This window comes from Falco peregrinus, chromosome 7 (genome assembly GCF_023634155.1).
Source record: "Falco peregrinus isolate bFalPer1 chromosome 7, bFalPer1.pri, whole genome shotgun sequence".
NCBI lineage: Eukaryota > Metazoa > Chordata > Aves > Falconiformes > Falconidae > Falco > Falco peregrinus.
Window position 1 is genome coordinate 52,255,535 of NC_073727.1, and position 25,611 is coordinate 52,281,145.

Sequence of the window (25,611 nt, forward strand, 5' to 3'; positions counted from 1 at the left end):
AAAACAAACGCCAAAACAAAAACCACCAAGCATGCAAGTAGAGACCTTCATAAAGCTGACTTCCAAGATGGCAAAATCTACGTTACGTAAGTCATGCTATTTCCCCATCTCTGAAGGACATTTCCACCTTAAATAACAGGTTTTAAACATGCACTTCCAACATTTTCAGAAGTTTATGAACCCTTTAAGGCATGCATCTTCTCCCTTTTTAAACCTAGTCTGGTTTGAGAGCAGCTCCTCAATCAAGACCACCATGAGGCCACACAAACAAGACCACACAAAGGAGGAGTACAAATGTATAGTAAAGAGCAGTCTTAAGGAGGAAGCATTAGGCTATTTCTTCAAACAGGAGGGTTAGTTTATGTGAACTTCAAGTGACCATAAAACTATGGCGTAACTGTATCAAGCACAACCACGCTGATCTAAGATGAGCTGCTGATGAAAAAGGTTATCCTCTCATCAGCTCCCAGCAGCACGCTGACGTGGCTTGTTTTCCCATCAGTACCAGTGATCCTCTGACTCCACGGTGAACATATTCAGGAAGCTAACTAGCAGAAAACTTACCCTACACCAGAGAGAGTCAACAGGCACCTACCATCTCAGCTCCCTGAAACAGCTTTCCTTGGGGTCAGATATGTTCCAGCTTTAACAGACAGAAACGGGAACAAAGCAAGTGGGTGTAACAGTTTATGTCCTCATTGCTCCTAAAAACCTCTTGCAACCTGCTTCTAGAGGTTACCAGCACACGAGTAGGACCCAAGGTCACTTTTTTAGCTCTTCATCAAATCACAGCAGCTTAAAGCTCAGTATATTAGTAGACATTCACCCCTGCATGCATCACAGGTTAGGAAGCCAGACAACATGCTTTCAGCCTTTCTTCTGCTACCTCTGCTGAGCTGGTAGTGACTTCGAGTAGAGATGCGTAGGTTAGGTATCTCAGCTGCCATTGGTAGACCTGCCAGAGCTCACCTCTGAAAAGCCTAAAACCTACCAAAATTACATAGTTTAAGCCAATATAGAAGTCTGTATACAGACTTTCAAATCACTTTGAGAACTCTGTTTTAAGTTCCAAAGTGAAGTTCAGCACAGGGTATTTCTGTGATTAAACAAAGTTTAAGTGTTACCAATTTATGTTTTAGCAAAAGAATTTCAATATTCCAATATTGCTCAATATAACTATGTAACTGTTCTTGCGTTCTCTTTTCAATTTTGTTATATATAGCAGATTTCAACTTCCTGGCCATTCCTCCCTTCAGCTCCATAAACACCAAAAGAATTGTCAAACAAGAAAAGCAAAAACCTCCTTTTACAAGTGCTTGAGAAAAACAATTTCTTGGCACAGCAGAATGGCTAGTTGCTTTAATTCAAACACAAGTTGTTAAAACAAGATGTTGCAAAGTGCTAAGAAAGTAGTTCAAAATATTTTTTTTAAAAAGGTACCTACAACTGAATGAAAAAAACAAACAAAATATTAGTTTTGCAGTCAAATCACAAGGTAACAACTGCAATATCATCTTGTAAACAAGAATCAAGGCTTGTCATGAGCAAGTAACAGGTCACCATCAGCAAAGTAACCAGCCACAGCGGTGTTAGCTATACTCACAATGTATCCATTGCTAGAGCCATCCAAGGTGATTCACATTAAGAGACAGAGAAGGAGCATGCACTTTACATATAGCCAGATTTATGCTTTAATAAAACTGTTAGAAAAAGCAGAAACAACATGGATATGTTATTAAACTACAAATAAAGATTTAAGAAAAAAAAGAAAGAAGGAAAAACCACACAGGGTAGAACAGTAAAACTTTCAGAGTGACCTAGTAAAATAATGGTAAAAGACATGGCCAGCTGGCACACACAAGAGATTGTCAAATCTCTCATTGGCTGATTGGTGAAGATAACATTAAGCTACATGTGAGGAAATAAATTAAAAGGTTATCTGTAAGTAGGTTCACATAGTACCTAAGTTTCACCAAGGACCGTTTATGTTTTTACTAAAAAGAGAAAAAAAAAATTCTAGTTAAGCAGAAAGCAAGCATTTTTGACATTAAAAAGAAAAATAATCCTCACACTTAAAAAGCCCATAGTCCTACACTTCAGTGAAAAGATTTCTTCAAAATTTGATGATTTTCTGGGAGATATTTACATATCAAGTCTTTTACCTACTCCAAAAGAAACCTCTCAAGAGTTTATAGATAGCTTTCCCTATAAGGATGAACATTTCCTTCTCCTGTAATCATATTCCTTTGAGCAATAAAAATGTTAAACTTCTCTTACCATTCTAATATTCTCCTTTTTCTGCTTCTGATTTCTACCCCTTCAGTACCACTGCCACAGATGGATAAACCTCCATCATTTTTTGGTAACATAAGATACGCAATATCACCACTCACACTTCATTCATCCTTGCCAACTCACAAACTTTATGTCTTCTTGTTACCCTATGAACATTCATTTACACATTTTAGCCACAACTTTTGGAAGGCTTCCAAAGCAGCAAGTTGAGGAAATAAAGACAGACAAGCTAAATGATTGCAGCAAGCCATGTCCTCCAGCAATGATTCCTTATTCACTCGACCCATCTTTCATTCAGGACTGTGTAGAACCTGTAGTTCATTCACTAGGAGAACTTCGGCTGAAGAAGCAAGGTCTGCCCTAGTGCCACAAATGGTATAGATTCCTCTGCTGTCCATAGGGCTACGTCCCGATACAGGTACACAAGACAGCTCAGAGCCTGTTCTCTAGCCACAAAGTAAAGGGGCATGACACAGCTTGTGTCCACAATGCTAAACTCTTCTCCTTACACAAGGTCAGAAGAGACAGGTACTATTCCCTCTGCCTTTTGGGAACAGTCCCCCTTTGCTTTCTGCCAACACACATGCAGGCAGTTAGGCATTGGCCTAAGGTGGACCAAGGAGAACAATAAAATGAACAGGGCTACAGCTCGAGCCCACATCCTCTCTGTGCTCTGTTCCAAAGTATAAGCCCTGCATATAGTTCCAGTGAAAGTCCAAAAAAGGTTTGAAAGAAATGTGCAATCTACAAGCACATTCCTACCCACAAACAGCCTATGAAAGTTCCTATAACACGCCAGATGATCCTGTCCTCTCTACTAAGCCAGAAGTTGTAAGGGGAATGCACTGTTCTGTAAACATTAGAGACTGCAGGTCACCCACACTCTCTGACTTCTTGAAAGCACTTCTCAAAAAGATACCTCTAATCTCAAGACCCTCTTGCATTCATAATCATGAACTGAAGGCCACAGAACTACATTTAAGACTCAAGATTCATGAAAAAGGAGCTTCTTGAAGGTATTTGTCTCGGGAGCCTTTACTGGTGAAAACTGAAGCCTGAAGAAACAGGAACAGTGAAGCACAAAAGCATTTTGCTCACAAGCATGAGAGGGGGAGCCTGGCATGATGAAACCTGAGCATACTGGCTAAGGCAGTGCCTGTTTTGAGAACAGATGAGTTCAGTTTCCTGTTACATCAAACAGTAACTTTCATCAGTCCTACGTTTGCTTAAAAAAAAAAAAGGGGGGGGGGGGGGGGGGGCAAGAAAAAAACCTCTACTGACATCACACTTAGGGCTGGGCAGACAGTGGCAGATTAGGAAATACAATGAGTCACTGCAAACACAGAACACACAGCAAGAGTTTTCAAACTGACATGCAAAATTTAGTCTTAGCAAAAATAATTAGACAATACAGCTGAAGTGAACTACAGCAGCAGAAGAGTAACAGCAGTGTAGTGCCTTCACTCAATCACAGTAGCTGGGAAAAATAAGAACATTGTAAAAATAACAAGGTAAGACACAGACCCCTGCAGAAAGAAATAAAATCAACACAATTCACCCATCAAGAAGGAAACATCAGCTAAAATAAGCTGATGGTTGGACAAGGAAAAAATAATATTAAGCCAAAAATATAGATACAACTGAAAGAAAGAGAAAGCCATGCAAAGAAAGCACAATCAACAGAGCTCTGTTCCAAGAAAGAATTCACTCTGGAGAAGTTGCCAAGGTGTCTGTATATACATGAAAGAAAATCAAAATATAAACACAAGAAACCAGCGTAAGTAAAAGAATGAGTTATCATAAACCAACTGCTAAACTAACTGCTGGGGGGGGGGGGGGGGGGGGGGGAGGGAATCATTAGTGAAATACTAAGTCACATAACCATTTTTTTAGTTTTTATTTGTTTAAGGGGTTTAGAGTAAGTTGAAGACCATTAGAAGTGAGTAGCAGCTTTACCTAGTTTAGATGTAAATAGAATAAGACACTACGGAAGAAATACAATACAGAAATAAAAATTAGGCAGTGAAGAAAACCATAAAAGAATAAACAAGATGCACACTTAATCACTGTAATTCGGGCTAAGCATCCTACACTCTGAACCAGCAGAACACCCCAGTGTTGCAGAAATGCTACTGAAGTATCTAGGGCAAGGAAAGTGGCATCTTTCCTGCCAGTTACACAATTTCCCTACAGGGCGAAGCAAAGTAAACAGTATTATTAAGGTGAACATGGCAATGCTTGTGAGCAGCTAGAAATATCTGCTATTTGGGGTATGTATGGATCAGAAGTATTAGAGATGTGAGGTTTCTGTACAAAGCTGTTAGAACTTTGATTGCAGAAGTTTTCTTGCCTTAAGGAACTATCAGTGGCTTGACATTAGGCGATTTCTTTTTGATGCAAGTGGAAGGATAAGAGGAAGGAAGAATGCTGGAATTATTAACAGCTGAATAAACTTTGTTAAGAAATGCACAGCTCAGCTGCACAGGAGTTGGTTGATAATGCAGAAACAAGGAATCAGATCAATAAGTGTTAATGAAAGCATTTAATCTTCACAGTTTCCAGATGGAAGGTGGATTAACTGGTCTCAGATCCTGACAGTCTCTTCTTTGGGTCCCAGCATCAAAGAAGGTCAGATTACTACTGCTGCTCCTATGTTGAGGTTTTTTATTATTATTTTAATTAGAAACCACTCAACTGAGTATGAGTTCTCTAAAGGCAGCAAGTAACATCCAAAAGCCTTCTCTTTTGCTACTCTTGAGCCAGAAGTACTTTGGAAAGCCTGCCAGAAACCCCAATTCTAGTCCTATCAAGCCATAAGATTTGGCATCTCTTAATGATGTGACATTTTATTGTTAAAAACCTCACCCAGACTAAAGCTTGCTATCAACGTGTTTTTCAAAAGAACATGAAATTTGGAAACACAGTATTTTTTTCTTTTTAATGCCACCTAAGCCAAGGTGCTTAGGAGCTGGGAATTAAGAGAGCTTCCTGTTGCAATAAATCACTGGGAAGAAGACATATAAAAAGAACACTGAAATAAAGGAGTTCCTTGTAAATATGTAAATGATACAAGGTTTATTTTAACTAATTCCTACTCTTGCCAAGTGTTTTTTTTTCCCTAAGAACCTAATTAGCATACTTATAAGTTGAAATAAAGCACTCTCAGTGTGCACCAACAGTAAAGATGAATTCATCAATTTACCATAAAAATTTACAACTTGTTAACCAGACTGTACTTCTCCCCTGCAACAACAAACACAGGATGAGCGTTTTGGAATGTTCATTTGTTAATAAAGCTATGATTGCAAGACTGTTACCTGCCTTTTGAACTGTCTCATTCAAGCACGCAACACATCAATGCATTGTCTGGCATTACAGAAGCCAAAGTCTTCTATAAACATCAGCCAGGCTGGTTCCTCCCACACTAATTATGACAGCTTGACAAGAAGTGATGATGAAACCACATAAATATGCCACTTTCTCACAAGCTTTTAAAAGGGGCCGTGGGGGTGGGGGAAGCCCACCACCCAGGATGAAAATCCTGTTTCCTCACCTTGATAAAAATTAGAAAGAAAGAATAAGCATCATTTAATAGAAGAGGTCAAAGCTGAGACTTGATTCAACACAGTTGCCACATTCAACCACATCAACTTGTCACATCCCACAAAATAAGCAAGGCTGAGTGAGCTGTGAGAGCCTTCAGATGGCAAAGGAACGAAGTACTGCAAGGAGCTGTCAATCAGTAGGTGGCACTCTTCAGACTCTTGACAGTGGGAAGCCAAGTACCAGCACAAGTGAGGACACATAACACAGCAAAGTCTGGATCTTTAGCAGAAATATCAACAAGAAATATTGAACAATTTTAACCATAACTGATACCCATGTGGAATGCAATGGTTTAATTTCAATAATACAAGGATTGCTGTATGTATGTAATCTCTTAAAGGAATGTTCCTAAACATTGTAATTTTTGAGTGCTGTAAATATTCTGGATGAACACTGGTGTGTACTAGTGTACTAAAACCAGTAACTCAAGAAATTATCCATTACATCTGCAGGATACTTTCAGTGCACTCTTGTAGCTAATTACGTAGACGTAAGCAAACTCATCAATGATAACAACAAAGCATAGCATTGTTACAATAAACAGAATAGATAACTAAATCTTTTGGAACAATATATGATTGTCATTTCTGTGATATTTGCTGGTGAGGATGTGGCCCATGCACCAAAAGATTGAATTGTTTTTAGAGTTCAAAGCAACACAAGGTATAACAAAAATTAAAACATTGCTCCATGAAACAGGTGACAGATTTTCAATTCCTGCAAATAGCTTTTCTTTATTTAACAATTACAGGTGCTTTTTTTTGTATTTTGCTCATCTGATAAAACAGTAAAGAGCAGATTTAGTAACAAAGTACAAGTACAGGCACTTGTAATTGAAACAGCCAGCAGAGGGAGTATAAAAACAAAATAATAAAACCCAAACAGCCCTTTTTATATATATTTTTTTACTTTTGATCTTAGCTTTCTTTTAGAATATAATAGTGCCCAAAATGCAAAAATCAGAATATTCTACAAAACACTGTATTTTAAAAGTATTAAATATGACTTGAAACTAAGATACTTTTTAAAAGTAGCATTACAAAAAAGCTCATATTAGCCTCACCAAACTGAAATAGGATTTTAATGATGGATAAGGTTAACATCGACCAACAAGCTGCATAAGCCATTTCCAAGTTATAAATCCATGCATACACAGACTCTCATTCTTATTTTCCAAATCTAAAATTAAATTCATGACTTAAGAATATTGAGAGAATGTTTAGGTATAACCTATTTGTAAAAGAATACAGCACAAAATATTAAAACTGGAAAAAAGGTACTGTGATACTGTTGTACTGCCTGTACAACAGAAGATTTAAAAGCAAGGAGGCCAAGCATATGCCCTAGACTATTAGTGGAAGTGAAAGTTTACATGACTGTTTCAAAGTCAAGTCACTAAGTCTTGTATATGTTGAAATAAAAATTCATTTCTACACATTCAGGTTTTTACCATGTCCAGCTGATGAGTATGGCTTAAACACAACCAAAAGGAAGGACATGAACGGGATGATTGGAGCTGCCAGCCTTGTATTAGAATTTTAAAGAAGCTGCCATCCTCCTCACACAAGTAACAAAAAGAAAACATCTCCCAACTCACCTACACTATCCCACTGTGCAAAATCACACCTTCCACAGTCCATTTCACACAAGCAGCAAGCTTACTGAGTTAACAGTGAAGGCGTTACCTCCTCTCTCAAGGCCTAAGAGCACTAGGTACCCCCAAACCATCAGGCAAACATGGGCTGCAGAGCTGAGGACTCAAAGGGACAGAGGATTAGTTATTTCAAATGTAGACTGCATTCTGTGTAGACAGCCAGTTATAAAAATACTTGACTCGGACAAACAAGCCCTTCTTCACTGTGAACTGACTTTGCATGGACAGTTTCCATTCCTTTTCCATGCCATTCCTTGCTCTCTGCCCATTGTATTGGTCCATTATCCCCCTAAATATAAGGGCAGGCAGTGCTTCAGACCAGGATACATGATGTTCCTGTACATTAATGCAAAATGTGGTATTACAAAACACCAGTCCTGATGGGAGCCGCTGAATGACAACACTTATCATAACTATACACTCCTTTAGTGACGATTTTGCTTTCAATTAATGCAGAACCAGAATCCCTGGAGTGAAAACCAGAGATAATTCCATTTTCTACATTAGCATCTAAATTTTACTGGGTTTTAACTGTATTTAACTGTAAAACCAAACCCTATCTACCTTTACACATGGGATTCATGCTGAAGATCAGCATTTGGCTTACAAAAACCCTGATTGCAAGTAATGAATACACAGAGCAGGAAAAAACGTGTCAAGCCAAGATTAACTCTGCCATTAGCGCAGGTAACAGGAATATTTTTAAGTTTATTTAAACTTTAGTTGTTATTTCCTTCCACAGCTACAGATCTTACCACAGCTAATCTTTCTTAGAGTACTACTCAATCGGAAAGTCTTAGCATCTGGCACATGAAGGTGCAGCATAAACTTACTGCATCACAAAAAAAAAGTCAGATAAAAGGTAACTGTTTAAAATATTAATATACCGATAATACTCTGACAAGCAGAAAGCTCCCATACTGTAAAATACTCATACCTGTCAGTAGACTCACAGGACACAGATAAAATATACTACCCATGCAGCTTAAGAGACCTTGAGTATAGAAGGAACATGGGATGCTCCCCTGAAAGTAAGATATTTCACAGAAACTTGGAATACCTGGCAGCTTGCAGTATCCTAAATATGGTAGAACTCCACTGGAGAATTGATTCAGGCTGTTAGCTACTAAAAGTTTCTCATAAGACTATCCTATGCACCAAGTTATTGATTTTAAACAGTCAAGAAAAACAACACACACCACATAAAGTTCATGTAAGCTTCTGCAGCCCAGTCCAGTGCTTTATTAGGAATCTTAAAAACAAGAATAGCCAGATATGGCACAAGCAAATTATTGCAGAACACAACATTTTAATAATATCAAGAACCTGCTAAAAAAATCCTGACTGGGGAGCATGCAAGTCAAAAGACCTCAGAGGAGACAGAGAAATGCATCTCTGATGATTTCACTGTTTTACAATGTTGAGGATTCTATTAAGTCACGCTTAAATCTCCCCTCCAAAAGAGCTCGTGTCAATTCTCTTCCCTACAGAACTCCTGTTTCCCTGTAAAAATATGTAGACTTTTTGTCTTTAAAGTCAAACAGTGTATATATATGTATGATTTAGAAACTAAAACACAATTCAAGAAACAAAAGCTATGAGATACAGCACTCTGTCTTCACTGTTCTACGTGATCTCATCCTCTTCAAAACAATAGTAGCCTTCTGGTTGCACTGTAACCAGGACTGTGCACAGTACTCCAAACAGTTGGACAAGTGCTCTTTGCAGTAGCTACACTGGAACTGAATAGCATCTTGTTTGACTTCCCTCCACTCCTTTTTTTCAGCCTGGTTTCAGAAGGAAATCAGACATGCAATCACTCGGGAAGTGTATGCATATGTATATAAGCACACACGTGGATATCTATCCGTCTGACCTCACCAATACTTTTTGAGCCCATTGGTCAGTTTCAATCACATTCAAAAAAGGAGAAAGATATCAGTCATTTAGGTTCCTGAAAGTTTCATGATAGCAGGCTGCAGAGCACAGAAAAGTGTCTCCACAGCAAGAGAGGCTGCGTGTCGGCTTAGATGTCAGTAAACTCACAAGGGAAAGAACCATTCTGCTCCTTTCCTGCCTGCAGGAAAATCTGCAGTCAGGGGTCACGATCAGTCAGTGACGACCAGGTTTCTTCTGTTCAAGTGTTCATAAAACAGCTTAAGTTGGAATTCACCATTGCTTTTAAAATGGTGTTTTGAACAGAGCTGATGTTTTCCATGTCATTTTTTCTTGGTCTAGGCGCAGGAGAGAATTGCCCTACATGACACACACTCCCTGACTTGGTCCCTTGGTCCCAAAAACATTTATGTTAAAACATCAGAGTTGCACCACACACACGACAGCATCCTACTGCTCTCAAACACAGAGAAAACAAAAACTGGAAGAGTTTAGGATTCTCTTCAGGCCTCAAAACTAAACAAGTATGTGGCTCTGTAACATTATCAACTATTGAATATAGTTTCAAAAAGACAGTGCATTAAATATATAGTCATCTTTATTCACCTCTACCATAGAACAGAGAAAGTACTACGATACTACAATGCTTGCAGGCTATTGTGCTAAAGACAGCTAGCTGTAAGGAAATAAGACACATAATGGGGTTACAGCTGACATCTCTACAGTTATTCTCACATCCCCCCAAAAATACATACATGTATCAACTATGTACTCTTCGCCTGTATCAAAAAAGCCACCTAATAAAAGTAAGCTAACAGATTAAAATGCAAGTTTAGGGACATCTTAAGGCTATGATTTAAGAAACTGTCACCAAAAAAAAAAAAAAAAAAACCAAACTAAAAAACAGCCAACAAAGAAATAACCACAGCTGACTGAAGACACCCAAAGCATCAAAACACTAGGCGAGCAGAAAAAAAAAAGTTTCTAATAAAAAAAAATAATAATGTGTTTCAGCCCTGATACATGCTCCGCTTGGAAACTGATCAACCCCATGACCAAACCGAACCCCGGCACGGCTCCCGGCGGGGCGCTGGGGGTTGCGGGCTGGGGTGACGGCACGGGCAGCCCGGCCCCGGGAGGTCTCAGCCCGAAGCCCCGGGGGCTCCGGGGGCGCCCGCCCGGCGGGGCGCGGTGTGTCAGCGCAACGCCTCGGAGCGGGGAAGGCGGCAGCGGCAGGATCGGGGCGAGACACCCGCGGGGGAGCCGGGCCGCGTCCCTGTGAACGGGGAGCCTCTGCCCTTTGAAACCCACCGCCCCATCTCACAAGACCTCGGCGGCTGGGCCGGCCAGCGGCCCCCGGCACCGCCGGGCTCCCCCGTCCACTGGCCAAGCCCCGCGCCGAGGGACCGAGCGGCTGCTCCTGGCCCGCTCCCGGCACGGGCCGAGCGCGGCCCCGCGCCCTTCCCCCGCCGCTGGTCTCGGTGGGAACCGGCCAGGGCTCGGCCGGCAGCGGCTCGCTGCGGAGCGCCCGCCACGGAGCACCTCAATGTCCCCTTTATTCCGCCCTCCCCGGCAGCCGGTCCCTGTCCCCGTTACAGCGCCAGCCCCCCCAAGCAAGGAGCACATGTTTCCTCTCCGGCTCCTCGCCCGCCTTGCGATGAGCCACGGGCAAGGGAAGGAGGCACCCGGCACCAAAGCCGGATCAGAAACACGGGATTTGCACGCGTGTGGCGGATCTAACAGGGGATGCCGAAAGGAGCGATACGTTACACCCTTTTCGGTCCTCCACCGCTGCTTTTCTGTCAACTGTCGATACAGTAATGCTTCCTTATTGCTACTTCAAGTAAGTAGCGGGGGGGCGGGGGGGTAGTCTCCATTCCCCTACGTATCGTTCCTGAGCAAATTAAGCATGCACCACGTAGAAGCCTGGCACATATACGTGGAGTTGTCTGATCTCGAAAGGATGCCGAAATCCCCGAAGCGTTAACAGCCAGCTCCCACAAAGAGCACTCGGTTACACCGAGCATCCCCTTTGTCCGTGCATCCTCAATACACACCCGGCCGCTCCTCCATGCGTCCACGCACGCCCCACGTATACGGCCCCTTTGTGTCTTCGCCTCCCCCCCACTCACAAAGAAATGCCCCTTCCCCAAGGCATGCACCCAGCCTCGGGCACGGCTCTTCGCCTCCCGCCGAGACACGCGCGACCCGCCGCTGGGCGCAGCGCTCCAGTACCTACTTGTGTTCAAGAAACAGTCCGTAAACCTCCTAAAGCAGCTTGCAGAATTAGATCCATCTTCCATGTCTGGCCCTAGAAGCAAGGGAGACGAGAAGGAGAAGAAGGCGTCTCTCTGCCGCTGCTGCCGCCTAGGAGTCCTGCTCCCGCCGGGGCCGTCGCCTCCTCGGATCCCGTCGCCGCGGGCTGCTGCTGCTGCAGCACCGAGGGAATTGCAGGACCACGGGAGAGAGGCGGCTGGCGAGAGGAGGAGCCGGGAGTGGTGCTGCCGGGGGCCGCCGGCTGCGGAACGGAGCAGCAAGCCCTGGATGGAGGAAGAACAGAAGAGTCTCCTCCTGCCGCTGCCGCCTGGATGGGCGATCAAGTGAGCTGCTGCTGCTGCTGCTCCGCCAACATCTCTTCCTCCTCCTCCTCCTGCCGCTCTCGCTGCCTCTCCTCCTCCTTCCCTCCCTTGGAGACTTGTGAGGTTAAAGGAAGACGAGGAGGGGAAACGAGGAGGCGGCGGCAAGAAGTAAAAAGAAGATGGAGAAGCGGAGGAAAAGGAGGGGACTGAAGCGAGGAAAGGAGCCGCTGCCGCTCTGGGGACGATGCTGGCGGAGGCGGCGGAGGAGGCTGTCCCTGCAGCGCGGCTCCTGCTGCTGCTGGTGGTTGTTAGGAGGAGAGAGAGAGAGCTGCAGGCAGCCGAGCCGCCTCCAGGAGCGGGGGGAGGAGGAGGAGAACCGCCGCTGCCTCCACCTCCGCCGCTCTGGCCATGGGAGTGGAGCGGGCGGCTGCCGGAGCCGGGCTTTTCCCCGGGTGCTGCAGCCAGGGGGGCCGAGGGGCGGGATAAGATCCGCTTCTCCGGGTTGGACATGCTTCCGCTCTTCCCTCCCTTTCGCGGTAGTTTAAGGCAGGACGTCTAGGAGAGAGACCGGAGTAAAGCGAAAGGGGAAGCCGAAAAAGGACGGAGCCGAAGAAGGGGCGCCCGCGGTTCGGTCCTGCGTTCCCTCCAGCACCCCCCGGGCAGTGCTTCCTCCGCACCCCGGCTCCCCGCCCTCACAAAATCCTCACATTTCCGTTCCCCCTTTAGGCCGGAGGGGACAGGGCGCTACTGACCGCCGAGCGGTTCCGATCCCCTTTTAAAGTCCGCTTTTCCTCATGCTCCCACCTCGCATTCAAAGCAAGAAAACGGCAACAACCTGTATTTTCTTCGAGCGAGGCAAATATTGCCCCGTATGTGCGTGCTCGTCTGCAAAGAGGCAGATAAAATCACTGCAGTGCCGCTTCCAGTACCAGCCCCGGCCGCCGGAAAACGCCCACTGGCGGAGCCAGCGCTTCCCAGGCTGCCTCCCTGCCTCCCGCTCCCCGGCGCGCACAGGAGCCGCGGCACAGCGGTTACCTAAAGGGAACGCGGGGAGAGGCACGAGAAAAAGACCCTCCCTATGCGGCCGCGTTGCTTTAAACAGCTGTTTCCAGCCGCCGAGAGCAAAAGGCAGGCGCCCTGCGGCGCCCAGGACGGAGATTCCAGGGAGCTGCCCCTCCGGGCTGTGGGGCACCGGGCCCCCGGTCCTATACAGAGATGCACAGTCCCTCCGCGATGCCCCGCACCGCACGTGTTTGCTGCGGCCCCCCTCTGCCCCGCCCCACACACACGCACACACACTTACCACAGTTGCAACCACCCGCCCCTCGGCCCCAGCCCTCCGCGCAGCCCGGCTGCCCGAGGGGCTCCCTCAGACCTCGCCTCAGGCGCGGCGCGGCCGCCGCCGGCCTTGTTCCACCGGCACAGGCGACGCCGCTCACTAGCGAGCCTGTCGCACCGGCCAGCCACCGCCCCGACTCCGTGGCGGGGTCCCCGGGCAGGCGGGGGGTCCCATCCGCAGCCTCCAGGGGGTCGCGCTCCCCTCGAAGGAGCGTCCCGCCGCCGCCCCTTCGGCCACCGCCTCGCCACCCCGCCCCGCCAGCGCGGCCGCAGCCCGCCCGTCCCGGCGGCACGGAGCCTCGGCGGGCCGCGCTGCGGAGTCCCTCCGCGGGGCAGCCGCCGGAGGAACGCCCGGCCAAGGGAAGCCCGAGGACGGGCTCGGAACGGAGCGGGGCCGAGGGCTGCGCTGGAAGCCCCCGCCCCTCATATTTCGTTTTCGCCCCGAACTCGCTCTGCCCGGTGCGCCAGCCGACGCCGAGAGGCGGGCGGGGAGGCCCGAGCCCACCGCGGCTCACCTGCGGCAGCCGGCAGGGGCGGGGGCGGCACCGCCCGCCGGCGCGGGGCTCCCCTCAGCCCGGCCCGCCGCTTCCTCCGGGACGAGGCCGCCGGGGAGCCGCTGCCCCGCGCCGCCTGCCAGCTTAACGGAAGCCCGGGGCCGCGGGCAGCCCGCCGCCGCCCTGCCCTCCCGGGACAGGCGCTCCCTCGCCCCACAGCCCCGCCAGCGCCGTTAGCCGCCCGGCATGGTTCCTGTCCCGGGCGGCTCGTGGAGGCCGTGGAGCTCCTGCCCTCGCCCTGAGGCGGCGGCGCTCACCCAGGCGGGGCCCGCCCTGCCCTGCCCTCGCCTTCCTTCGCCCGGCGGGCAGCTGCCGGGCAGCGGGGCTCCCCCCGCCCCCAGAGGGGCGCTGAGGCTCGGAGCCCGGTACCCGAGCGCCGGGCTGGCGGCTCCCTCGGGGCAGCCTGGGCGCCAGCCGCCAGCGCGCAGGGAGCCTCCGGTGCGGGGCCGGCACACGCCGCCGTGCCAGCCCGCCGCGGGGGGGACGTCCCGGCCGGGGCTTCTTCTCTTCGAACACCTGGCCGGGGCGGGGGGCACCGCGCCTCGCAGGTAGCCAGCCGGCTCTCCCGGCCGCCAGCGGGCGGAGAAGCGGCCGTCGCTGCGGTGCCCGCCCGGCCGGGGCCGTCGCCGTGTCCGTGGCGGCAGATTTTGTTGCGGGGCGGCGGGGACCGGCTCCGGGGCGGCGGGGAGACGCCGCCCGGCAGCGCGGGGCTGCTCCGCTCGGGGGGGCGGCCGCAGGCGCCGCGGAAACGGTCGCGGACAGCCGCGGAGAAGGTGTTTGTTTCGGTGCTGTCAGCGGGGCACCCGCAACGCGAGCGATTCTGTTTTCCTCCGCTCCCCGCCGGGAGCCAGAGCCCGGCGCCGTGCGCTGTGCCTCCTGGTGCTGCCGTGGCCGGTCCGCGGTCCCGGGATCCTCGCCGAGCCGCCGCAATACTCCCTGTGCCGTTCGAAATCAGGGTCGCTCTTTCCGAATTTCGACTCCTGCTTTGAAAAAGATATCAACCTCCTCTTTTGGTTTTTATTTTAGATCCTTTGAGTATTTCACATCTATCATTTCAGGATTTCTTTTAACGCTAGAATACACACGAACTCCTGTCAAAGTTAGAGTCTTCATGTATCCCTGAATCTGGAAGGCTGCAGAATAAGATGTTCCTCTGAAAATAACAACGCTTTCACGTTAAAGTGCCTTTTCAGCCGGTTGAATGTTCTGTAACAGTGAGAAACAATCCACAGAGTTTGCAAAAGGTTAAAACGCCAAAGGAGATTAAAAGACTCTCATTAAACAAACAAAACGCATAAAACCAAATAAAAACCTCAGAGAGGACAAGTTTTACTAAACTGTTTTCTTCTGCGTGGCTCTTAAAAACCTGCTGTTGCCTAAATATCCTGAACAAAAATAAAGAAAACTGCATCTGCTTTTGTGATCCATTTCTTTCGGGATATTTGACTTTATCAGAACAGTTTGATAACTTCTGTTTCATACATCTATTTGTATGAGATGGTTTTATTTCCTTAAGTCCACATATACTTCACATATAGGGCTCTTCTCTCACAACTACTGCAGGATGACTAAAGATCCAGCAAATATTTATAAATTCTCTGAGAGAAAACTGAGCTAATGGAAACAAAACTTTAGTGAACTGTGTTTTGTTGTTGCAGCCTGCTTGTTTAGCAGTTAACAACTTCTTGGTAGAAAATCTTTTATACTAAAATTTCTAAATTGAAAGAAAGAATCAGACTGAAATGACTGACAAAAAGCAAGAGCTATTTACCTGAAAAAATGAAAGCTGCTCTTTTAGACAGATTAGTCCCAAATTGTTCTGTCAATATCAAGAGTAAATTACTGAAACTTTACATCGCCAGTTTATAATTGTAGAAATCTTGTTTGACTATGCTAATATATGCTAAATACCTCAACTGCTGTTCATCCAAACTACAGTTGTTCAAATATCACTGCCTGAAACTGGATATCTGTGTATTTATACAAGGAAGGTGAATTGTGCATATATAAATATGTATATGTATATTCAACAAACCAGGCAAAATACACTTTGATTTTTAAGAAATCATCAGATAATCTAGACAAGCAGCTTTCAGGTTAAGGGTTATTTACAAACTGTTAATTTGGTGATTATTCATTAGCCACCGGCAATTCATACCTGATTGGTCACCTGCTTCTTGGCTGGGCAAGCAAAACCAATTACAGAAGAAAAGTTAGATGACAGTGAAAATTGATTTTCAAGCTCTCTACCTGTACGTTTGTAAAATATACTGATCTGTGGACAAGTCAAATATGCTTGGTGGTCATCTGAATACCTGGGGATAAATAAGTGATGAATCACATTTGCTTGTTCCCCGATGTATCTGTCAATCTGGGCTTCATTGCTTAGTCAGCATGACAGTTTCAATTGCCACAGAGCAATGATGTCATTGCTGCCAATATGGTACTAACCATACACTCACATCATTTACCAGGAAATCCTCCCCCACTGTAATAGGAATTTTTGATGTGAAACAGTGAGGTTTGCCACATCATCCTAAAAAAAACTAATTAAAACCTCTGAAACGCAAAGAAACATATTAAAATACCCTGATGCATCCATTTCCATCAGATGCAAGGTTTCTGGTATGAATACACTGTGTCAGTGCAATGATGAGCAAAAGTTTTTAGTTTTATTTGCACGGATAAATGCGATTTCACAAGAGTACCCACTGAAGCCATCAGGAGGTCTAGCATGCATCGTACTTACAAGAACAGGCCTGGTTTGAAAGCAGAAAGTAAGCCTGTTTGACAATAATCTGGCAATATTAATCAAAATAGTTGAAGGAAAACATTGTGGGGAAAAAGTAAAATCAAGTTATAACAACAGTTGTTTGGTATTAAATACAGCTTAAAACCAAACACCTGTTCTTTCCCAATTCTATCTGCTACATTTTAAAAGTGACAGTGACTCATCTTTTATCTGGTCCCACTCTTCTGCCTGGTAAATCCTCTTATCTCACACATTATCCTTATATCCTAAGAGTCCCCTCTATGATGAATGATCAATTGCTAAGGGAAAAAAAAAAAGTAATAAAACAGATTATGGGGAAAGCGATTTTAGAAAAATGTCAGATGACGGCAGTAGAGGACCTAGTGGAACCAATCACCTGAATGAAGGTGAGGCAGGAGCAGCCACAAAGAAATGCAGAAAAGGCAACCTGCTGGAAAGGTGGGGCGGGGGGAAGCATAAGGATAAATGCAGCTAAAACCCAAGCTCTAGAGTTGAGTAAATGTAGCCTCAAATTAAAGCCTTTATGGAAAAGTCCTGTAAGATCATTTAGCAGAAAATCACTAGAGAAAAAAAAAATGCAATTATTTTTATTAACTTGCACAAAATACAGTAATTATTACTCAGGTACTGAATTGCTATCAGAAATTGGAAATCTACAGAAAATACATTGTTTCCTAAAGCCTTATTCTATAAACACTTAAGAGTCATTTATAGAAAACCCTACTTCATAATAAGGGATTCTTTTTACAAAGGATTATTCTTAAAGACTGTGCACATGCAAGGAGTAAGTGTGTTTAAAGGGTATGTATCAGCCATTTTCTTTGATTTCCACAAACACTTTTACAAGTCACCTCTTTTCCACAAGAATATTAACTGCAAGTGTTGATAACACGCAAACACATGCCAGCAGCCATCTTGAAAGTGGTTTTGGGAATTACCTAGTCCAGATGCAGAAGAAATATGTGAGATCCAAAATGAACTGCAACTCGTTCAGCAAATCAAAACAACACTTTTTTTTCTAAGGAGTCCAGGTCTGTTCAAAGATAACTGACATACAGAAAAAGAAGAAAAAAAAATAAAGGGTAAATAAATATATTGTTTGCTTTTATAAGTTTGTTCAGCTCTGCATATGTCACCTCACCTTCTGCTCTGCAAGGTGACAGCTGAAAAGTTATGTGACTGGAACTATAAATAATAAAAGTTTCTCTAGAAGTGCTATACTATGTGGTGTATGATGGTGGGTACATTAATAAACTTGTGAAGACCATGTCTCTCGCAGGCAATTTTTTCCTTTTAGAAATACACAAAACTACACAAGGTTTCCAGTATTATTTTTCAGAGGAAAATTGCAGTTCTTCATGGGAAGAAGATATCACATATGCAAGGGTAGGACTTTTTTAATCTTAAAATTTCAGGTAGACACATTGCTACATATTACATTGTAATTAAAAGCAAAATACATTTAATCTAAAAACTCCACAAAACTAGTATGTACAAAGGAAAATTTTTACAATAATTGTATTTAGATTTGTTTCCTATAAAGAAATAGGAAAGAAGCTAAAAAAAACATCTTTTAGATGATGACATCTACCATTTTGTGCTGTCCTATGCAGCACAAAGATTAGTTATTTACTGGTTTTATTTAAAAGGTGTTCAGAAAAGGAAATGGCTGTTTGGGCTTAAGTTTCTTTTGTTAAAGTAGAGGACCCCCCTCCAGAGAAACTGTCCTCTCAATAAAGTAAAACTCCAACAGCAGCTCTCTTTACTGAGATGCTATATTATAAACCCAAAGCATCATAAACACTGTAAGCTCTTTGATACAAAGACCATCTTTTGAATCATATCCAGCACAACTGGATGCTGGCCTGGGACCAGCGCCTCTTAGGTAGTAATGAGACACAGCAAACAACGTAACAGTTGGCATGGTAGGCAACAGCACTGTTGTTACCCAATGCTATTGGAATAGCCATTTTTATTGCAAGAAAAATAAGTAGGGTTATCAGGATTTTTGTAATTTTATCTTTCACGATGAAATCTCAAGTTAATTTGTCACAGAAGAACACTTATAATTTGCTTTCTGCTAGAGGCAAATAATTACGTTATTTCAATTCTGTGTTCAATTGGAACATAGAAATTCTGACCTTTACATGGATGAAAGTTGCTTTATATGTAACAGATTTAAAGACAAATCCAAAAGAAAAAGTTAATACTGACTTATCTTTTACTCCTTCACCATGAGTTGTGCAGCTTGCTAGCATGTAGCACAGACCCATAGGCTGCTATTGTCACAATGGAGATGGCCAGCTTTCCCCCATAACTCTCTCTTGCAACCCCCTTCTTCACTTTTCCAAATCTTCCAACCACTAGAAACAAGCAGACTCTTCCCCAACATGGTTTTCATAGTTCATGAGCAATCCTACTGCCCTATCACTGCCAAATTCTAGGATGGAACTAAGAATCTCAGATCTGAGTTTAACTGTACGTCTTTGTTCTAGCACAAACTTACAGCCAATTCCTCTTTGATATTAACAACAGGTGCAAAAATAAGTTAAGAGACTGAGCCCAGCCTTTAGAATTATCTACAAAGAAACCAAATCTACAGTGAATTCAATAACTTTGTTGTGATTTCTGAGTATCACTTGGAGGGAAACAAGTTTCTTTTTGGAACAATCCTTTGTCCTTTTCACTTGAATTCCTCCTTTGTTTTATAGTTTCTGACAAGTCCCATTTCACTCAGTTACAGTAACTACCAAGTTGCCACCTGGGAAGAACAGGACTCCCATCCCATCTATTAAAGATTCAATCCTGACACTGTGGCTGTTGATAGTGAAACACACCCATTAGTCTTCAGAGTTAACACCCTGATGAGACAGAAAGCACAAAGAAATGCACACCTCTAGCAACCACGGGCTATTTAATGTTTCATAAAACAGGCTGATTTCAAATCCAAGCCCTGTTTCTATGCGGAAATACATCTTTGCAATTCTGAAAACTAGAAAGCTTGAATTTGAAATGAAAGCTTGAACTCTTCAGGTTTGTTATTCACCCCTAGCTCTCCTGTGTGGACTCTCTAATATGCATTCGTTCAACACCACAATCGAGCTGGTAAAACTGAGAAAAGTTTATTATCTGAGTAATTTTTCTATATTCCGTTCTCACTTTAGGCACCAAGAAATTTCACCCCATTTTTCTCCCTGCCTCAGCACATATTTACACACTATGAACATACATACCTGCTGTCTTTATATCCCACCCTAGGATGTACTTGCTATCTTTTTATTGGCTGCTTTTTACATTTCTCCCTCTCTTTTTTTCTCTTTTTCTTTCTCCCCTGAGGTCTCCCAGAGACATGAAGAGCCAGTAGTTCTCTAGTTGCAGAATCAACAGAATGGTACAGATTTTCTTTGCAAAACACTTTAATAGCAACATGTGAAAAACACCATCTAGAAGGCTGGGGTATTGCTGCCATCACACCTGAACAAACACTGTCTCACATACACAACCCTAGACCACTGCAAACAAGCTTATTTGATTCAGTACAATTCTTCTCCTCCAGAAATAAGACACCGCTACTATATACACTTATTTATTTGTTCTCTTTTATCTGTTTACTTATTGCCCATTACCTCCTTTGCCATCATCCAGCAGCCCCTGTTAGTCCAATAGCTTTCTCTCCCTCATGCACAATACACCCTTCCATTCTTCTCACCATTTCTCCCCACACTACCACATCTGCCATGTCTCAGCAAACACACTAAGCTGGCAGCATCCTTGTTGTCTCAGCTGCAACAAGCTCTTCCCCTGCTTTTCCTCTGCTGTGTCTAGTCTTTCCCCAGCAGAAGTACCTCCTCCTGCCCTTCTGCTGGCTAGATCCCATGGAGAGCTCTTGTACTCACTATGGGAGGGGGATTCTTCCCAAGACTTGGGTCTAAATGAAGGTCAGGTGGTAAAGCAGAGGAAGAGGAAGAACAGAGACTGCTTGTGCTCTACCAGAAGCCTGGGGCTGCCTGTAGAAGAGACTTTAGAATAACAGAAATGAAGCAGCAGCATCTTATCAGCCTAGCTACAGAGACAGGGAGTTGCTCATCTCTCATGCTTGATATGGGTTTCTTGAATGAATGACTGGGAGACTGAGTACAGACCATGGAGCTTAAGCAGAACAAACAGGACACATCCTAATCCCATGATAACACAGGATCAGCAGCTACTCCAAAATGGCCCAGAAATAAAATAAGCACAAATAATTTCTTTATGAGTTTTCTTAAGAAAGAAAGTAAAGTTATGTTCCATAGGTATAACTGACAGGAGTCCTGTTCAGGCTAGGAAGCTTTGTGTTCATGTTAGCCAAAGAGGACAGGGATTTTAAGAGATATTGATTGCTTTGTTATATAGAAAATAAATGCAAAGCAGTATACTGCAAAATACTGCAATCACATTTGGAAGGAACAGAGCTGAGTATCTTAGCAGATTTTTGCAAACAGCTTATTTGAACTTTATTTATTTATTTATTTATTTATTTTTCTGTAAATCTCCTGAACCTCAGACAAAAGCAGAAGAGAAAGCACAGCATAACCCACCTGAAGCAATCTCTACAGTATCCTCAGCTCAGCTTTGTCTTGCTGGATACAGTCTGCAGAGATGTAAATGCTGCACTTGTGGGTCTGACTGTTCTTAAGACAAAGCAGCAATGTGGCTCCCACTGAAACCTGTAACCCACAATCCCTACAATGAGAAAGCTTCTGGCAAGCCCTCTAGTTTGTAGTTTCTAAGAGCAGAAAAAGTAAATCATACAGTAGTCCCAACACCCAAGTTACAGCAGACCATCTCTACATCTGATCTGGCTCATGCACACTCAGATATAATTATCTATCATAACTTTTTTTTTTTTTTTAAGTACAGGTTGACGTCCGGACTAAACAAGCCATTAATGCAGGAGCAACGTTGGGTTTATTTCTGAAGAAAGAGCTCCTCTGTGAGATCGCAAACCTCCTATTTAACAAAAGCTCTATGTGAGGTTTTTCACCCATGGCTACTCTAACCTAAGTTGTAGTTTGAGTGGATGTGGCTTCACTAAGTAAGATCTAAAGGATTTTATTGGAAAAAGCGGAATTTTTGCTGCCAATAGCTTTTGTTGCCTGCCAGTCCTTGTCCTGCACATGGCTTATCACAATATAGACTCAAAATTGGAGACCATTTATCTCACCTACAAAACTATCAGAGTTGATTTTCTATTTAAACCCCATGGAGCTCCAAAATAGGCTACCATTAATGCAGCATTAAATGATCTGTGGAGCAGGGCTTTAAATGAGGGGGAAAGGGAGCCACCAAAACCTTTAAAAGGGGAAGAAAACAAAAATGAGACAGTCAGGGAGAATTTTGGTATGAGGGGAAGCTCGGGAAAGAGCATGTGCTACAGCAGGGGAACCTACTCACCACCCCCTTGCTTAGAAGCCAGGCTCCAGCTGCAGGCACTGCCACATGGAGCCCATCACTTTCTTCCAGGTCAGTGGAGCTCTGAGCCAGAGGCCTGCAAGGGATCCCTTGATCCCTGACGTCAGTCCCTACTATCATACACTGGTCACACATCTAAAAATCAGTTACGCAGATTCCAGTGCCCCAGTAAAAAGGTCATTCAGAATTTCACTCTTCCTCCTCCCAATTCCCAGCCAAAATAAATCTACGGCCATTTCTTTTGGACAAGCTTTTCCTTCTAGCTTTAAATATCTCTTCTGACTTCTTGATCTTTGGCATTTAAAAGGAGCATTAGTATCTTTCTTAGACTTCATTTTCCTTGACTAATTGAGGCAAAACCTTTTAGTTCTTTCATACAACAGTGGCTCCAGCCTCCTGACGTCTCACCTTACAAGCCCCTCTCTATACCTCTTCCACTTGGAATTCATCATTCCTCAGTACAGATGACTACAGTTGCAGACACACTCTCACTAAGATTTTACAGATGGATTAAACACTTGCTGAGTTCTTTTGGAGAAATTTTGCCTGATATATCATGGTCTCAATACTGAGGGGGTGGGAGGGTTCACCGTTGCCCAAGTCATTTTGTGTTGAACACAGCCGTAGGGACTTTCCTCTCAGTTGTTTCCAACTGATGAGCTCAAAGACAAAATTCATATTTGCCCCTAGGTGAATGATTTTGCACTTTGTACTGCTACGTTTCATTCTGCTTCCAGTAATGTGACTTCTGAGCTCTCTGAATCATCCCAAAATCTGCTCCAGCTCCCCTCTGTGCAGACAATGGCCTCTCAAATTTTGTAACCTATAAACTCTGCTAACACACCCGTGCATACAGGAAAAAAATACAAGCAACAATTCAGTCTCCAATTGCTTAATTCAACTTGTATCCTTCCTTATGCCAGTGAGGCAATTGTTCTCCCTTTAGCTGTAAGCACCTCATTCTCAGGTGGTCTAGCGCACCCAACCTTTCTGCAGTCTTTGCAAATACTCAAGACGTTGCCTGACAGCTCTGCAAAACAGGGAAGTATCATTCATTAGTGCTGCCTTACAGAGGAAGAAACACAGAAGTTTAATTTTTCCCCCTAAAGTTATGCAGGAAATTTAAAAACAAAAAGAGTTAGAAAAGAACATTGAAAGAGTGTCAAAAAAGTATCCTAATCCCCCCTCTACTCCTCTGCCTGCAATATCGCCCTGCGTTTTCTCATCTATCAGGCACATGAGGAAGGAGTCCAGGCTGGAGCTGGCTTCAGGCAGAGGCAAAGTAAGCAGATCCTGAAAGCCGCAGACTGCCAGAGGGCACCTGGCTGCCTGCTCTGCCCTTCCAGGAAGGCGAGCAGACCAGCTCTTCCAGCAGGGTAGCCACACAAAGAGCACAGCTCCAGCCCTGCCTAAAAAGCCTCCTGCTGTCTCAGCCACCGAGGGTATGATCGCAATGCATGGCTTGTCCCTAGCGCCTGCTGTCCTGCTTTTTTAAGGAAAAGAAAAAATTCTGCTCTCCTTTGTTTTTCGTCTTCCCATGGCCATTTTTCTTTGTTATACATGACACTAAACAGTTTTTAAAACAAACCCTGGCATTGAACAGAAGTGTAATTTTTCAAAACTGCACTTATTGCTGAGATCAAACCATCCCTCCTGGGCTGTGAACTAGCAGCCTTCCATGCAGGCCTGCTCCATCAAACATTCAATTACGATGTACATAAATGACTTAATTTAATCTGAGAAGAAATTTAGAAACTCCAAGCAACAGTGACTGACCTGTTATTTGATTTTAAAAATCCACCAGCCTCTTGTTTGTTTGTTTGTTCATAGGGAGATGCAAAAAAGCCCCCACCCCTCCAGCTATAGATACCTTCTTGTAAGTGAGAACTCATTCTCTGTAATCAGATTTCTGGCCTGGGCTGGGCACAGAAGGAAGTTTCCTACCTAGAGATTAGTGCATAGTCAATATTAACAGCTTTCACGACATTACTGCATTACTCTGTCAAGCAAAAATACTTGATCTATGTGACCTGTATAGGAGCCTGGCGCACAGTTTGAGGCGCTTCTGAAATTTTTCTTAGGGTTTCCCAATAGTTAGGTTTCAGGCGGTAATGTGAAGGCAACTGACACAGCAGCAGCTGCTGCAGTTGCATCGACCTGTACTTCTTTTTGGGACACAAATGACCCGATCACAGCAGGATTTGTTACAGCTGCTACTTCTGTGTACACTTTGTTCAGATTAGTTTTTCAAAAGACATTTTGACATGGCTCTCGTTTTGAGCAACACCACCACCACAGTTAATTCGTACTACTACTCTGCTATGAAAATCAGCATAGGTGTGTTTCAGCAAAGATATTTCTCTACAGAAAAGAGATCTCAGTGTACACTACTTCCCCAAGTCTCTATAGCACTTTAAGGAAATACAATAATAAATGTAGGAAGGAATGGAAAAGATCTAGAAATTTGATGTATGAAAGTATACAAAAGACAAAGGAAAACCAGTTGTGTTATCAGATGGCAGGTTAAAATTTGGAAGGAAGGGAAATGTAGAGAAAGGTAGTGGAAAAGTAAGTCACCATCTTGAAGCTCTGGGGGAGCCCCAGGAAAGGATGCATCATCTTTATTGAAAAAACATAGCATTTTTTTTAGCTGTTTAGCTAGCAGTTATTGTAAATCCTACCACACCCTTGCTGTAGATGCAGGCAATCAGAGATATGCTTGTCTAGTGGACCCTTCATGTTCTTACTTTCCAGTCATCTTGGTAAGAAGCTCAAGCTGAACAATGATAATTCAGTCATTTACCCACCTGAAAGACTGTGCCCTCACTACGCCTGAAACCTTGCGCCTGATTCTTTTCTGCTTTGTGCCAGAAGCCGTGGCCTCCAACGGATTGAGTTATTTCTACTGCAAAGAGCCAGATTGCATGTTTTTGGCCTTTCCTTCCAGCCTTTCCCTTGCCTGCCTGCCTTATTCACTCTCTTTGTAATGCTGGTTGTTTTCCCTGTTTCAAAGCCTCTTCAACTGCAGCTCACAGTGATCTAGCTGAGATGAGGTTCTCTCTAGGCCAATGAATGCTGGAAGTTACCTAAAGCTTTAATGCTGGGGGTGAGTACTTGCTGAAGTGACATGGGACAAGAAGTAGATCTGCTTCTCAATGAACTCTGGAAGCGGAGGGAAGCTTAGGAATCCCCATGCAGGTAACACCGATCGATTTGCATGAAATGAGCAGCAGCGAACAACTTCAAGCCCACCATTGCAATTAGATGAATCTACCAGATGGAAAATTACTTAAAAAGCTAACAAGACTGTCATATTTTGCTGATTCGTCAACATGTGCCCTCCCAGCATGTTTGCAAACAAAACAAAACAAAACAAAACAAAACAAAACAAAACAAAACCCTCAGAAAGCCAGGGAAAGCAGTATTATAACTGGGCTTTTCACACATGAGACCAAAACAGACTGC

At 44.4% G+C, this 25,611-nt stretch overlaps 1 protein-coding gene and 1 long non-coding RNA gene across 2 annotated transcripts in view; both read right to left on the reverse strand.

Moving 5' to 3' along the window:
* The window catches only part of PDE10A (phosphodiesterase 10A), a 194,356-nt gene extending 181,406 nt beyond the window's left edge, over positions 1 to 12,950 (reverse strand). The window contains exon 1 of the mRNA XM_005230878.4: positions 11,691 to 12,950. Within this exon, the coding sequence (XP_005230935.3) occupies positions 11,691 to 12,540 (850 nt within the window). The 5' untranslated portion in view covers positions 12,541 to 12,950. The remainder of the gene's footprint in view (positions 1 to 11,690) is intronic.
* A 1,989-nt stretch (positions 12,951 to 14,939) lies between these two features.
* The window catches only part of LOC114010352 (uncharacterized), a 188,856-nt gene continuing 178,184 nt past the window's right edge, over positions 14,940 to 25,611 (reverse strand). Inside the window, exons 2-3 of the long non-coding RNA XR_008748098.1 lie at positions 17,634 to 17,742; positions 14,940 to 15,128 (exon numbers count right to left, since the gene is read on the reverse strand). This is a non-coding gene — a long non-coding RNA (uncharacterized LOC114010352). The remainder of the gene's footprint in view (positions 15,129 to 17,633; positions 17,743 to 25,611) is intronic.